Source organism: Callorhinus ursinus, unplaced genomic scaffold, assembly GCF_003265705.2.
Source record: "Callorhinus ursinus isolate GAN/ISIS: 27379988/994484 unplaced genomic scaffold, GSC_fseal_2.0 scaffold9, whole genome shotgun sequence".
Classification (NCBI taxonomy): domain Eukaryota; kingdom Metazoa; phylum Chordata; class Mammalia; order Carnivora; family Otariidae; genus Callorhinus; species Callorhinus ursinus.
In genome coordinates, this window is record NW_027397071.1 from 1,106,262 (window position 1) to 1,120,815 (window position 14,554).

The 14,554-nt window shown below is 49.3% G+C and overlaps 1 protein-coding gene across 6 annotated transcripts in view; it reads left to right on the forward strand.

The window, feature by feature from the left end:
- Positions 1-221: 221 nt before the first annotated feature.
- Positions 222-14,554, forward strand: part of TBX15 (T-box transcription factor 15) — a 191,782-nt gene continuing 177,449 nt past the window's right edge. For 2 of the 6 annotated variants that reach the window (XM_073896062.1, XM_025872611.2), the window contains exon 1: positions 222-913. In XM_073896062.1, coding sequence (XP_073752163.1) covers positions 709-913 — 205 coding nt within the window. In that variant the 5' untranslated portion in view covers positions 222-708. Of the gene's footprint in view, positions 914-1,841; positions 1,888-3,743; positions 3,848-4,789; positions 5,016-14,554 lie in introns of those variants that run through there. The other 4 variants (XM_073896059.1, XM_073896060.1, XM_073896061.1 and 1 more) reach the window with 4 other exon arrangements.

The following is a 14,554-nucleotide window of genomic DNA, read 5'->3' on the forward strand; positions in this document are numbered from 1 at the left end:
CCATGAAGAACCCGTGGGGAACCGGGAAGCCACGGGTTAAAGTCGGCCCAGGAGCATCCCCCGGACTACCCGTGCGGAGCCTTGGCCCGAGCCTCAGTCTCTCCCCTCCTGTCATTGGCCCGCGCTCTCAGGGTTTCTCCTGTTCCCTCCTCGCCATTGGCCGGGGGCTGGCTTTTTTTCCCCTCAGTCTTTCTCTTCCTCCCCCTCCCTCTCCCTCACCCCACGGACAGGAGCGCACCGCCTGCCCCCAGCTTCTCGGGAAGGGAGGAATTTAGAAAAAAAGTTTCCCAGAAGTTTGGATCAGAGGAAGGACGGGAAGACCAAGAGAGGAAGAGGGAGAGGGAGGAGAAAAAGGGAGAGGGAGGAGAGAGAGAATAAAAAAAAGATGAAGTCCAGTCTGCACAGCCTGTGAGCGCCTGCCCCGGTGGGTGGGAAGCAGGACTTGGGCGCTCATGCGGCGAGCGGGCGGCGCTCCGGGCGCTCGTTCCTAGCCGCTGGGGCAGCTAGGGGCGCCGGTCGGAGCCGGCTGCTGAGGGAGGGGGAGGACGCAGGGGGAGGGTGCAAAGGACCCGCAGCGCCGCCGCCTCTGTCTCGGCCGCCGCGCCGCCGCCTCTCCCGGGCCCGGCCCGGAGGGCGCTCCGAGCGTGAGGGCGCGGGCTGCTCCCTCAGTAGCGGGGGCGAGCGGAGGCCGGGGTGCGGGCGGCTAAGATGAGTGAAAGGAGAAGATCTGCAGTCGCCCTGAGCTCGCGAGCACATGCCTTCTCCGTTGAAGCCTTGATCGGCTCAAATAAAAAGCGGAAACTGCGAGACTGGGAGGAGAAGGGGTTGGACCTGTCCATGGAGGCGCTGAGCCCCGCGGGCCCACTCGGAGACACGGAGGACGCGGCCGCACAGGGCCTGGAACCTCACCCGGGTGAGTGCGCAGGACAGACCGAGGGAGGCGGGCGGAGAGGGGACGCCGGGCGGCCAGCCCGCGGGCGGAGTGGTGTGGAAGGAGGCCCTGCTAGCTGACGCCCTGCCTTGCTCCAACGCGGGTTTCCTTTTCTTGGCGCAAACGTCTTGAGCCTTCCCCAAATTCGCGGCAAACAACTTGAGGGGAACTGAGCCTTGCATTTTCGTCGCCAACCTCAGGCAAGGAGGCCTCGCTCGCATCCCTTTCTCTTCTGGGAGCGGAGCGCACTATTCTGGTGTTCACAGCTGAGCGGCCGCAGGCCCATGGGGTCAAGGAGGGGCGCAGATCGAAGGCGACCGCAGGAGTGGAGAGGGGCTGGGATTCGCTTCTGAGAGCTCCAGAGGACTGGCGCGGAGTTCTCGGGCTCGACACCCAGTCCCGGGAAATGCCCAGTTTGTCCCATTTAGCCTTCGACCTCGGTCCTCGCCCTTCCCCCACCAACTTTTCTGGGACTCACGTTCTTGTGTTTCCCCTACTCCGGGGAGGACGGAGCATAATTATATTTCTACTTCGTTGGCGTTTATGGAAAAAGGATCTATGTTAGACCCCTTACCCTGCGCCCTGGGTCACTCTTCAGGGCCCACATCTCTGTGTACTGGGGAGGAGCGGAGCGATTAATTTGTGTCTCAGATCTAAGCACATTATATGCACACAACACGTAAAACACAGAGCGGATGTTGGTGTCTGTATTTTAGCAGAAACCTGGGAGGGTAGTTGAAGGGGGGGGGGACAACTTAACGTTTTATATTAAGTGCCAAGATTTCAACTGTGCAAAACAGCCCGGGGGAACAGCTGTTGTCGGAAGAATCTTGCGCGCGCGCCCGCGCGCGCGGACACACACACACACACACACACACACACACACACGCACGGTCGCAGCTTGGTTTAGCGGTTTCAGAAGCTTTCCAGCCAGGACTTCTGCTGCCATTCTGGAGGTGATCCTGCTGACCAGCTAGGGTTAGGGAGTAAACCTGGGTCAGCGCGCCAGGAGCGGAAAGCCAGGGTGGGGGCGGCAGCCCGCAAAGGGATGGGGGCGGCCACGGGCCGAAAGAGCTTGGGGACTGAGCTTGGGGCCCAGGGGCTTGGGGGCTGGAGAACTGGCCGACCCAGGGAGGGACAGCTGTCGCTTACATTTTCTCTTTCGGCAGTGACAGTTCAATTTCCATGCTCCTGAGGCTAATAATAACGCGATTAGCGGGTGACTTGCAGAGACAGAGTTTTATGAATTCTCCGTGTTCTTGTGGCCCGTTACGGTATTTGAGTTTAGTGCTGGGGAATTATTTTTATTAGTCGATGAAAAGAAAATTAAAAGGAGATTTATTTCGTCCGCTCAAATCTTTCCCTGTATTTGGAAGCGGGTGCCTGTCCACGCGGACCCCTGTGTGGGCAATCCAGAAAGGAACGCGTGGCTAATGTGTGTTTCCCATCTCTGGCCAGACCCTGTTTCCTCACCGCATTTATATGTTGTGAAAATCTCACTTGTGCCTTCACACGGTTTAGTGGGAGTTCTTTCAGGCCTCATGACAACTCATGGTTTGGGAGGTTATTTTGCTTTCCCGACAGTGGAAAAGACAGAAGTTGCTTAACTGCGCGTGTCAGACACCCTGTCCGCGGGTACTTTTCTCTAGGGAGGGGTCCAGGTCCGCCGGAGCTGGTCTAGGGTCGCTTGTTCAAAAGGACCAATACGTGGGGTCATGATCAGAGACTCAGCTTGCAGTTTTCTCTTTCCGGCGTTTACATCAGCCATAGTGAGGAGAGAAATGGTTGGGGCAAAGAGAGACCATTCCAGAGACATAAACGTGAGGACCTGTTGTTCAAAATGCTGTTCTCTTGCTCCCACAGTATGGGGGTAGGGGGTGAGAACCTAACATAGGACTTTATGTCACACAGAGTTCAGTCGACCCCTTCCCATTTCATCTTTTTTTTTTTTTTTTTTTTTAAGAAAAAGATGGGTGTTTGGATTGGAGAAAACGAAATATGTTTGTGGGGTTGAGGCCGGGAGGAGGAAGAAGCTGAAAGCCGAGAGTACTCGCGGGCCTTCTGCAGCGCCAGGCTGCCAGTCCGGCCTGGCTGCGTCGTGCACCGAAGGGATCTCCAAGTTGGAGCCCCCGCAGTGGCCAAAGCTTTCTTACGAACCGGACATAGAAAGAGAAAAGAGCTTTCAGAAAAACTGCTTGGTGGCGTGGAGCCTCCGCAGTCCCCAGAGTGGAGGAGGCGGAGCTGCCGGCTCTGCGGAAGGCGAGTCCAGGGATTGGGGTTCCCTGTAGGCCTTTCTTTCTCTTCTAATTCGGCGCCCTAATGAACACACATCTTTAAAGGTGTGTATGGTGGTGGAGGTCGGGGAGGGGCACGGGGAACTCCATTGTGCCCGGGGCCATGTCTCTACCGTCGTTGGCCTCAAATTGTTTAAACTCTCTTCCCGGATTAGGACAGAGAGCAGGCTGGACCCGCCGTGTGGCTCGCCTGCGCTAGGCCGATGATAAGAAGTCAGGAATGGGGGGTGGGGGGGGGGAAACGACAACAGAAACAAAATTGCCACGGAGCTTGGGGAAGGATTAAACAAACACGCATACAGACACAGGACACCCGCGCAAAGCAACTGTGTTTATCATTTTCACCATTGCCTCCCTCTGACTGGTACCTCGGTTTCCAGCCCTCCCTGTCCGTGCCTTAAAATCCCAGGATTCTGAGACAACCCAAGGGTTAGATTTTAATGTTTAACTTTTATTCAAAGACGTGGCCTTTTGCTTTTTCACAGTCCGTTTTTCTTTCCACGTCCGGACAGAGCTGGCTTTAGTTGGCGCCGAGCGCCCGCAGCCTGGGGCGTCAACCTGCAGCAGCGGGGGACCATCCCAGTCTGCGCGCTGTAGGAACTCACACATCAGAGGACACACAGTATGTATTTCAAAATTTTCCACCGAGGCTACTGGTCCCGAAAAACCCCGAGGCCCAAAGGACCTTGGAGAAGGGCCTGTGAGGTGCCCTCATTATTGCCAGAACTCCGCGTCTTTTGGAGAAGCCGCCAGGACGCAGCCGCAGCGGGTTCGGGAGGGTCTCCGAGGAGCCTGACTCTCGGGCCTGCTTGCCCCCGCCTCTCACCAAGCAGCAACAGGAACACTTTTGAGCCAGGATCGCCCGGAACAGCTGCTCCGGCTGCGGCCTTGGAAGTATATTTCAGGCACGCGGCGGCGCCATCTGCGCTCGGACCCCAGCCCCGGCTCCACCCGGCTTCCCCAGCTCCAGTTTGGAGTTGGGCCTTTCCCGCCCAAATCCACAGCCGAGTGCGGCCGAGGTCCGGTCTCCCGCGGAGCGAAATAATTCAAACCTTCTGCGAAAGGATTTCCCCCTCCAGGGCCTGCGGCCCTGAGGCTTGCAGCCGCGGCGCTCCAGAGGCCTAAGAAGGTGGCGGCGTACGCGGGTGGGCACACAAAGCAGGCACACTCACGAACATGCGGGCAGATCTGTACTCCGCGCACACGTGCACATATGTCAGGCTTGCGCGGCCAGTGCACAATCCGTAGTGAAATGAGACCGGCAAAGCCTGTGCAGTGCCCCCAGGGCACTTTCTTATCCCGAATTACCGAGATCGACTGTACACGCGAATTAATCTGCCAGTTTATGGCTTGTGTGCTCAGAGTAAGACTCCCAATATTTTAATCCTGACATCACCCCTCCACCTACCCCCAATCCCCAATAGGGAAACACAGGGTCAAAACGGAGGAAATGACTGTTCACTGACGTTTAAGTAATGGAGAAAAAGCGGTGAGTTTGAAGCCAGTGGGGAGACTGCTTGCGCGGGGCAAGAACCAGCCAGGGCGCTGGCCGGAGCTTGGACTGCCCGGCAAGGGTGTGGGGTGCGCTGGGCGAGAAGCCAAAGTGTATATGCCTGAGGTAGAGTCCCGGGCGAGGAATACCGGTTCCTCAGTGGTACGTGCGCCCCTCCGCCAGCGCAGGCCTCGAAGGTGCCAGGCCGGGACCCCGAGGATGAGCCAAGTGTGGTGCCTGCTGGACATGCGCAACGCCTGCCAAGTCAAAACGGCCTTCCGCGGTGGCCGCGTCTTTGGTGAGTGACCTTGTGTGAAGGGGAGTGAGGGGGTAGGCTAGATCTGAATTCGTCATAGGCTGGCGAGGATGGTTGTGCTCGGCTGCCAAAAGCCCTTTTGTCCCTCAGGTCGGAGGGTGGCTACATCGGACGCCCTGCGGGTGGTGGCAGTGGCTCCTGGGAGGTGGGCAGGGCTATGAAGATGTTCTGTTTTACGCTGGCCCTGGCGCGGTGGCATAATAGAAGCCCCCAGGAGGAAGGAAACAATTCTAACCCCCCCATCCCGTAGATGGAGCGAACTGCTGGAAGGCAGTGGGGAGGACAGGGAAATGGGAAAACCCTAATGCCCAGCATTTGGAATGTGATGGAAGGGAGGCGGAGTGTGCTGTGTTTTGCACCGTCATCCACCGTCCCCCGCGCCCTTCACAGGTCCTTGTGAGGCGTGGAGAAGACGCTGGGGTAACAGGCGAGCTTGCGGGGTAGCGGTCTCTCCCTTCGCGGCTGGGCGGTGCAAGGCCCCTCGCCCGGCTCCGCCGCCCGCCTCCGCCGCCCGCCTCCGCCCCTCGGAGACTGGTCGGCTGCGCCGGGAGAAGCCTTTCCTGGACAGATCAGCTCACAGCCTAGGCGCGCAGCGCTTCTGAATTCGCGTCTTCCACGCCCCACCCAACACCATTTCTTATTGAACACTTTATTTGGGTTCAGAGCTAGCCACTTTAGGGTTCCTGATTTTATAGGTTAAACTCCCAGAAAGAAAAGTTTGCGGGGTGACGTTCATGCAGGGGGAAGGGGGAATTAAATTTTTAACAGTGGAGCTCGTACTGAAACTATATTGACATATACCCGCTGCCGGTTTCCTGCTCCCCCATTACTTCAAATAGTATCATGAGCATCTTTTAAATATTAAAGAAAATTAGTTTAAAATCTGATTAATACACCCAGCACGCGAGGAGCGACTGAAGAATGGTGTGAAATGCCTAACCTGGGAGCCAAACCTAAGGTGACTGGGTATTGGTGGTTTGCGTTCCCCCATTTATATGTATAATTTCCTTTGTGTGTGCGGACATGAGTTTAATGGAAGCAAGTCCCTCACCATTAATCCTTCATGTTGGGCCACAAGGGGAGAGGGACAAATACGTTTTGGCTCAGAAGACCCGAAACATTTTGTTCATCCAAACTTCTCCAGGGCACTGCTAGTATTAAAGAGTGAAATATTCCGGGTCTGTCACAACGGTTCTCTATATTGCCAAAAATATATTAATAAGATGAGTGGACGTTTTTGAGGTCCCGATTATGGACTGGGTTAGAAGTTTATTTCTCACACCCAGGAGTAAAATGATTACTTCTTAAATCTGTCAGTTCCTTCTCTAGGTGACTGTAGAGTTAAAAGCAAAAACAAGACTGAAGTGAGCAGATCCCACAGGGATAAAGAGCAGAGAGCAGATTGGCATTTCACTTTCCTTTCTGGAAATGCAGAAATCCATCTAATGATTATTATGGGGGAGGTGTAGCTGGTTATTGCTTTCTTACTCCCAAAAGACAAAGACAAAGTAGTGCAGCAGGAGAGAATATTTAAGTGGTTTTCTAGTTTTGACCTTTTGGGATGTTTTTCCACAGGGAAAAGTAGGGAACTGGTAGAATGTGGACTCTTTTCCCCTTCTTTCTCTCCTCCATGTGGTTTATTTTTGCCTTGCCTTTTCTGGTTTCCAGTGAGCCCTGAATTTTATATGTGTATGACCGAGATACAGGGGTCTGCACTGGGAACAGCAATTAGCCAATTTGTAAATTAGGGTCCGTTCATACGTCTTTGGGCGAGGATAATCATTACTTAATTTAAGTGAGGCCCTTGTTCCAAGTGTCAGGATGGAAAATGAGACTCAGTAGGGAGGACAGGAGGTGAAATGGGAAGAGGTGGGGAATTAAGCCTCTGGTGAGGACAAATCAACATTTATGCAGTGCCACTTTGAAGCAGGACATTCTGCTGACTACAAACTGATGATGAGCTTTTGATACCAGAAGTGAAAATAGGCCTTGCATTTGATACTCGATTCTGTACTCTTTTTACCAGCCAGTGTTCAGCTATGCCCTTTAGACGTAAGTGTGTAAAATGTATTAAAGAGTATATAAACAACTGTGTTTACACAAATTTATGTGTGAACTCTACCGCTCTGAATGAGACATAGATAATATCTCAGGAAATATCAGAAAAATATTAGAGAAAATAAACTGCCCCCCCCTTATTTGTAGAGCCAGTTAACACATGGGGAACACCTACAATTTGCTGGGGGGGGCAGGAATTTTGTCATCTCTAGGTATCACTTGACAATTCAAGAGAATCCCAATTTGAAACTTCTAGGTATTGGCATTCTCAGTTAAGTGTCAAATTAATTGAAGATTTTGACCAAAGCCTAAGAGAAAACACCAGAAAAGGAGACTGTACAGATGCAATTTAAAAGAGCAGGAAGAGTGGAATTTTTTTCTAACTAAATTTGGCATTTGATTTTGTGAATAATGCCACCTTCATTTCGGATGGGCAGAATGCTGGCTTGTATTGAAGAAGAATTTCATGTTCTTCCATGCAGAGAGTTAACGGCATCACTAAGGGACATCTGTTAATAGAAATAACGAGAGAAACTGTGATTTGGAGATAATAATTTAACAACATAGAAATACGTGCAAAACTCTTCTCCCTATTTGTCTTCTTGTATTTTCTTCAGGATAGTTGCAGAGGCTAAATGAGCTGTTTCCAAATTGCCACACACTTTAGAAGATTAACAGCAACCCCCCCCCAAGTCTGGATTGCACACGTAATATCCTAATACAAACTTATTTTAAAAACCGGAATATTACAGATAACAGTAGAGTTCCCTTGAAAGGGATCATTAGGGGTCATTATTATGTACCTAGCCGGGAGCCTTGGAGTTTTAGCGCCTAGTTCTCAGCGGGGTGAACCGAAATTCTTACTCCCAAAACCCGTTGCCTTCTCTGCTCTCCCACGGCCCCGAAAGTCTCGCCGAAACCCCAGACGGGGGCTCGGAAAGCCGTAAACCCCCCTTACGCTCCCTCCCCTTTTCCCCCTCCCCCCACATCCTGTTCCCCTCCCCCCACTTCCTATACGCACGGTGAAACGCCCATATTTTTCCTCTCTCAAAAAAAAAAAAAAAAAAATCAGATGTAGTTTCACCGGGGAAGCGCTTGGGATTGCACCTCTTCCCGTGAAATAGGACGGCTCGAGTGACCTTCCCAAGTTAAGAGAACTGGGGCCGCAACCGCGTCTGCCCTCCTCCGGCCCCTCGCCCGGAACTCGGCGGCGCCTTGGGGCCCGAGCGGCGGCCGGGTCAGGAGCGCCCGGGCCGGGTCGCGGGGCACCACGGCCCGGGCTCCTGCTCTGGCGCTCGGGGCTCGGTCCCCGCCGGCGGCTCCGCGCCGCCGCTGGAAACCAGGGAGTGAGCAATCCCGAAGGATGGTCGGTGCCCTTCTCAGCTCCCGTTACAGCCTGGAGAAATGCGGGCAGTCGGGTAATCAGGAAGGCCTTGATAAAAGACCCCCCCTCTCCCCGCAAAAAATCAAGGAAAAAAATCCAAACAAACAAAAAACCCAAAACAACAACAACAAAACCCCAAACCCAAACAAAAACAAGCCCCCCCAAAACCCCCCAAACGGAACCCAAGGATCTTACACCTCGCGCCCTGAGGGGAGTTTGAGCTTTTGCTTTCATCAGGCTGAACAAATATCTAAGGAATCAAACTGACTTCAAACATTAGCAATTAGAACCCAAGAATCCTTCGCCCTAAGAACTTTTAATCCCTAACCATTTCCAAATGGATAATTCTAGGGTCAGTAAATATCCTAGCCAGTCTGTTAAAAAGGAAAGTCGTTCTGTGGGTTCTTCGAGAAGCAGAGGATTCCTGGGTGCCTCAGAGGGTTCATGATGGTAGAGATGCCCCTGCCTTCTTAGAAACCTGGCATTGCTCAACCTAGGCAAAGGGACAGCAAGCAATTGGCCTTCACGCTATTCTCGGAGATTAAAAGCAGTGAAGTAATTCCTCTAAAAAAAAGAAAAAAAAGAAACCACCCATAGAATTGACTACTAGTCATTGACTACTACATTCTGTAACAGGCGGGAATGGCTTCCCTGCTAAACTCCACATTAGCTCGGAGGGGACTCTTCCCTGGAGGCTCCAAAGTATCAATCACACCAGGCCTCAGCGCCCAGAATTGGTAACCTAGGGCTTAGGGAACTTGGGTGGTGCCGGGCTTGTGTTCTTGCTCCTGAAAAATATATAATTGATTTTCACCGTAGGGAGGGGCAGGTATTGGTGCCAGTAAGTGATTGTGAGCACAGCAGTGCTTTCCCTGGGTTTGAGAAAGCTTCCTCCATATAGTAGCCTTATACTTTGATTTATTTATTTATTGGCAGCAAAGCTGGGCGAGGGGTTATATACCTATGCACTATTTAGGCAAAAAGAGGGCTTATGAGAAAATTAATCCTATGAGCAAGCTTGCAGAAGAATACTGAATTGTAAAAACATTTCAGGAAACTTAATTGCTTATGTGGACATCTATGAGTCTTCATTATACTACAAAGCTTTCAACACAGGCCCTCACATTCTAGATTATATCCATGTATTATAGAGGGCTCAAGGAAGTGGGCTTGACTAGCTTAAACTAGATTTAGAGTCTAGCGCTAGATTTATCATTAATTTTGGAACCAGGGATATTTGTTCTAAAGGCAGACATATAAACGTTGAAAAAAAATGTTTTAAAGTTGTTTCGTAGCCTCAGTTCCTGGTTTGTGAAATGAGGGAGAGAGATTCAAATGACACCTGAGGCCTCTCTAGCTATAGGATTCTGTGATCTTGTTAACTTTTAAAAAAATATTAACATTTTCTCCTAAGGTACCTTGGCCATCACTTGACTCATCCCTTTGTTGGAACAGGGGAGTTTTAACTGCAATTGTAGAGAGTAACAGTAATAGCAATTCAAGGTAAAAAAAACCCCAAAAAACAAAAGATTTTTTACGGCTAGAATTAAGAGCTTCCATAAAGCTCTTGAAAAGTTTTTAGATTAATATCACATGTTCAGAAGTTCTGGATCTAGTCCTTTCTGTTTGATGTAACCTATTGTTGCTTGTGTGACTGCCCAGGACCCTCCCGCTGGGAGAATTCTATGGCATTAGTGAATTTAAAGGAAATACAAGTTATCTACGCTTTGGACATTTTCTGTGCCATTCTCAGAAATATCTGGAAAAACTATGCGTTTGAAAAGTGAAGACTGAGAAAAACAACTTCATCATTAGTAAATTGAATTGATGGGATCTCCCTTCCCCCCAAGAAAATCAGTTGCCCCTCATTATTCTCTGAGCCTGATGGAAAGCACCAGTAACTGTTTTCCATGTCTAGTCTGCTAAGCCGAGGTCTTGATCTGGCAGAGATGTGAGAATGCTAAAAGGATGACTTAGTAACAGGCAAAACGCTTGTCAACAAGATAGATCAGAAGACAGCTTAGCATTCAAGACCTCTATTCATAGCTGCTGAACTTGAGGGCAGGGTCAGACAAAAAACTGGGCCCAGCACACACCTAGGAAGGGTTCTCATGTTTCTATCTCTCCTTATAGACTTATACAGCTGGGCCAGTGACAACTCCCCACTTGTATTTGATGCCCCCGTTCTCTACAGCGCCAGCCCCTGTGTACACTTGTGTCATCAAGGAGTTTATGGATTTACTGTCATCCTCTTTCACTACCACCCTATAAACTGGTATAGGGCAGGGACCTTGTATTCACTGCTTTTGTATCTCCAGAGCCTAGCGCAAGTGGCTGGCACAGAGTAACACTTAATATATAATGATAATGAATAGCAACATTTGTTGAACACTATGTACCCGCCACTGTGCTAAGTTGTGTATTATATATTACAGTAACATAATATAATATGTACTTGTATGTAATACGTATTAAAATATATAGTAGAGTTATATTATTATATAATATATAATATATGTATTCCAAATTACAGTATATGATAATCATGTATATTACAAATAATACACCACTATATATATGGAATGTATAGATGTATGTGTATGTGTGTGCATATAAAATATACATAGTATACACAAACACACATTCCAAAGCACTGGTATGAGATAGTAATACTCTTCCTAACATCTTATCATTTGTATTTGGTGCAATGAATGAATGAGTGATACAATATAGTGGTTTAAAAGCTCAGGTTTTGAGCTTGGACTGCTTGTTTCTGAGCCCTGGTTCCAACACTTCCTAGTTGTATGACTTGGGCAAGTTCCTTAATCTCTCCCAACCCCAGTTTCTGCACCTAGGAAATTGCAATAATAAACATATTCATCAAAAGGTCGTTGTGAGGATTAAATTAGTGCCCATAGGGGAACAAAGGATTTAGCAGTGTCTGTGATTCCTGTCAATTGAATTGATAGTGATTATTCACTTCGGTGACTAGCTTGATAAGAAATTGTTGCAAATTATATATCTGGCAGGCACCAACTGCTGGGCAACCCCCCCCCCATCTTTTGCTTTAAATGGGATGTTTGGGACTTGGAGGGTGATCAGTTGGTACTTGGAATATAGCCTATGGTTAGAAACAGAGTAGAGAATCTGAGTACGAATGGCTGGCTAAGGAAGTCAAACAGGACTTGGCGGGCTGTTGCTATTCAGGGTTCTGCTGAGGCAGAAAGCCCGCCACTGAGTAAGCATCTGAGGGAGGGAGAGAGGGCTTCAAGGGTGAGGACCAGCTGTCTGGCATTCAGTGTGAAGAGAGGGTAGGTGGAGGGTGGGGCAGGGAGCCTCAGCTTTACCAGCTCCCCAGGAACTAGGCTCTGGCAGAGGACAGAGGGGCCTTTCTGGATGTGGGAAAGTGGAAGAACACAAGCATGTTTCTCTGGTTAGTTTCTGATATTTCAGCCTGGAGCCCAGAAATCCCCACATGGTCAGGTTTTATCCTATGGGCAATAAGGAAGATTCATTTTCATAAGGCCTTTGTTTGTAAAGCCTGTGTTTTGATGGCCCCCAAGGTTGGGCAAAATGAACCAGTTGCATCCATTTATTGAAGCCGCAATAAAGGATTTGTAGGTGTTGCTTAGTTGAGTTAAAAAAAAAAAAGAGTAAAGGGACTAAGTTTAAGGAAAATCGATAACTAAGTTGACTGTCAGGAAGAGGAGACTGGGAAGTCTTTTTTTAAGGAAAGCAGCAGAAGCCCCAGTCGTTGTGTTAGAACTTACATCTGGCTGCACAATTTTGCAGTTTTCTTCCTTCCAGCAAACAGAAGCCTGGATTTGATCATTTACTATTTTGTTTTTTTTCAAAACTAGTTACACCCCAAACTTTGTTTATATTGATTCCTGGTAGCAGAGGGGGAAAGTGCATTCCCAGGGGAAGAGGAACAGAGACGATCCCTCCCAAGGCCTCCTTCATGGAGCCCAGCACCCTTCAGCAGCAGTACTCAGGCCCTGCCTGACCATCCGGAGGAGGGAGCTGCCCTTCCTGGAATTCAAGGTTCGGTCTTCCAAACAGATCTGTGCACCACATTTTATCTCCAAGACAGCTGTTTCTTTACTTCCCCAATCTTACAAACATCCTCTTCTCTCAGAGCACCCACGGTGCTGACCACTAAGAACTCTTCTGGATTGAGGGCACACTCTGTACCAGGCACTCTGCTCATGGTTTCATTCACATTGTCTCATTGCATTCACCCAATAGTCCTGGAAGGGAGGTAATTGTTTCCCCATTTTATGGATGAAAAAATTGAGGCCCAAAGAGATTAAATTAAAACTTGCCAGTGTCCTTAACCACTACATGATATTGCCTCCCCCGTAGATGGCTTGTTAGTGCTCTAGAGAGAACTTTGAACTTTTGTAGATGGAAATCTATCCTTGCTGCCTGTGCTGTTCCCCCAAACAGAAATTATTAAATCATAAATGAGAGAGAGCTCATTTACAGTTTCGCGGTCTCTGTCTTAAGGTGCCTTCTCTCTACAGGCTGGAGGAAGTCTCTGTGTGACAGTGATACAGGGCGGAGTTTCTGAGCCACGGTCTTTGGAATAGGGCATGTGCAGTCGTGCCAACCTGACTTGCTTTTCTTTGACTTTCATGCACAGAAATCTCAGTGTCTGAAGTGTGGGGGATACATATTGAATTTGATCTAAAACCTCCTCAACCTAAATCCCCTCATGCAGTGAAATTCAGGGGAAACTTTAACTGCCCTGTTTTACCCATTCCCTTCTCCATTCACAAGGAGATGGATGGAATCTTATTGGTAATTGATTCAAAATGGAACAGCTTAGAAACGTATCAGTTGCAGTGAGGAGCAATTTGTGCATTTCTAAGTACTGTTGATTTTTTCAAACTCAGCAATCACAGCTGAAATCCCTTTGCCATGGATTGAATTTACAAAGGAAAAGATTCTGATTTCCACAGTGGCTTCTTTTTAATGCCCGAGGATTAGGTAACCGCCTGAGGACCCACAGCAAGTACACTGCTCTCAGAGTCGGGGCTTTAACTTTAACCTCTGAGTGACTGCTCTGATTCATTTATTTTGTAACAGCTCTATTTAGAGCAGCCTCGTTTGGTATGGGATCAGTTATTTGCAGAGATCTCTCATCCCTAGACACACTTCCACCCTGTGCTCCTTCGCTCTTCTAGCATGTTCTACGTGGATGTGCCCCCAGCGGTGAGTTTCAGGGAGCTTAGTAATGGGCTTCAGGATTTCTGGTCCACCTGTTCGCTGTCTTTCCACCACTTTTCCTCCCACTCCAAGTAACCTTCCTCTCTTAGGAAGTCTGATGTCTCTAACAGGGATTTGGAGAAAAACTACACCCCCTGATTTCAGTGTGTGGACTGTACATTAATGTTTCTTGGCCGTGTAACTGTAAGGTCTATCAAATTCCTGTTTGTGGTGCCCAGTGTTAGAAAAGTGGCTTTTAGAAACTAAAAAGAGAAAGACGTGAAGTCCATCTCTGTTTTAAAGCTTTGCTTTTTCCGACAGCCCACCCCACTCCGTGCAGGCAACGATTGATGGGATTCAGTATGCTCTTGCATCAACAGAAGCCTGTGAATCTCTGGGCCCATTTCCTTTCCCAAGGAACCAATGTGGAGCCAGACTCTTGAAATATAGAGTGTGGCAGAGGAGGGGATGAATGCTGCAATCTTGGATGGTTTGCTGGATCTCACTCAAGAGATCTGTTCAGTTAGAAAGGTAGGTACTGCTGGATCTGAAACCAGCCAGGCCTTGGCCATTTCATTTTTCCTCCGGCATCCAGAGCCCCGGTTGCATGGCCAGTATTAATCCTGGGAACGTTAGATCCCATCTGGTGCAACTGTGCATTACCCAGATTAGACTGTGACATCACAGAGATTTAAGGCATCTCTGTGATATTCTGACTGGGTGGTAGGTACTGCAGGAGGCGCTCCCTACAGACACAGGACAATTTGACAGATGTAGGAATGAGCAGATAGTGAACGAAGCCCTGGTGAGAGTGTGTGTGCGTGTGTGTGTGTGTGAGAGTGAGTGAGTGTGTGTGTGTGTGTGTGTG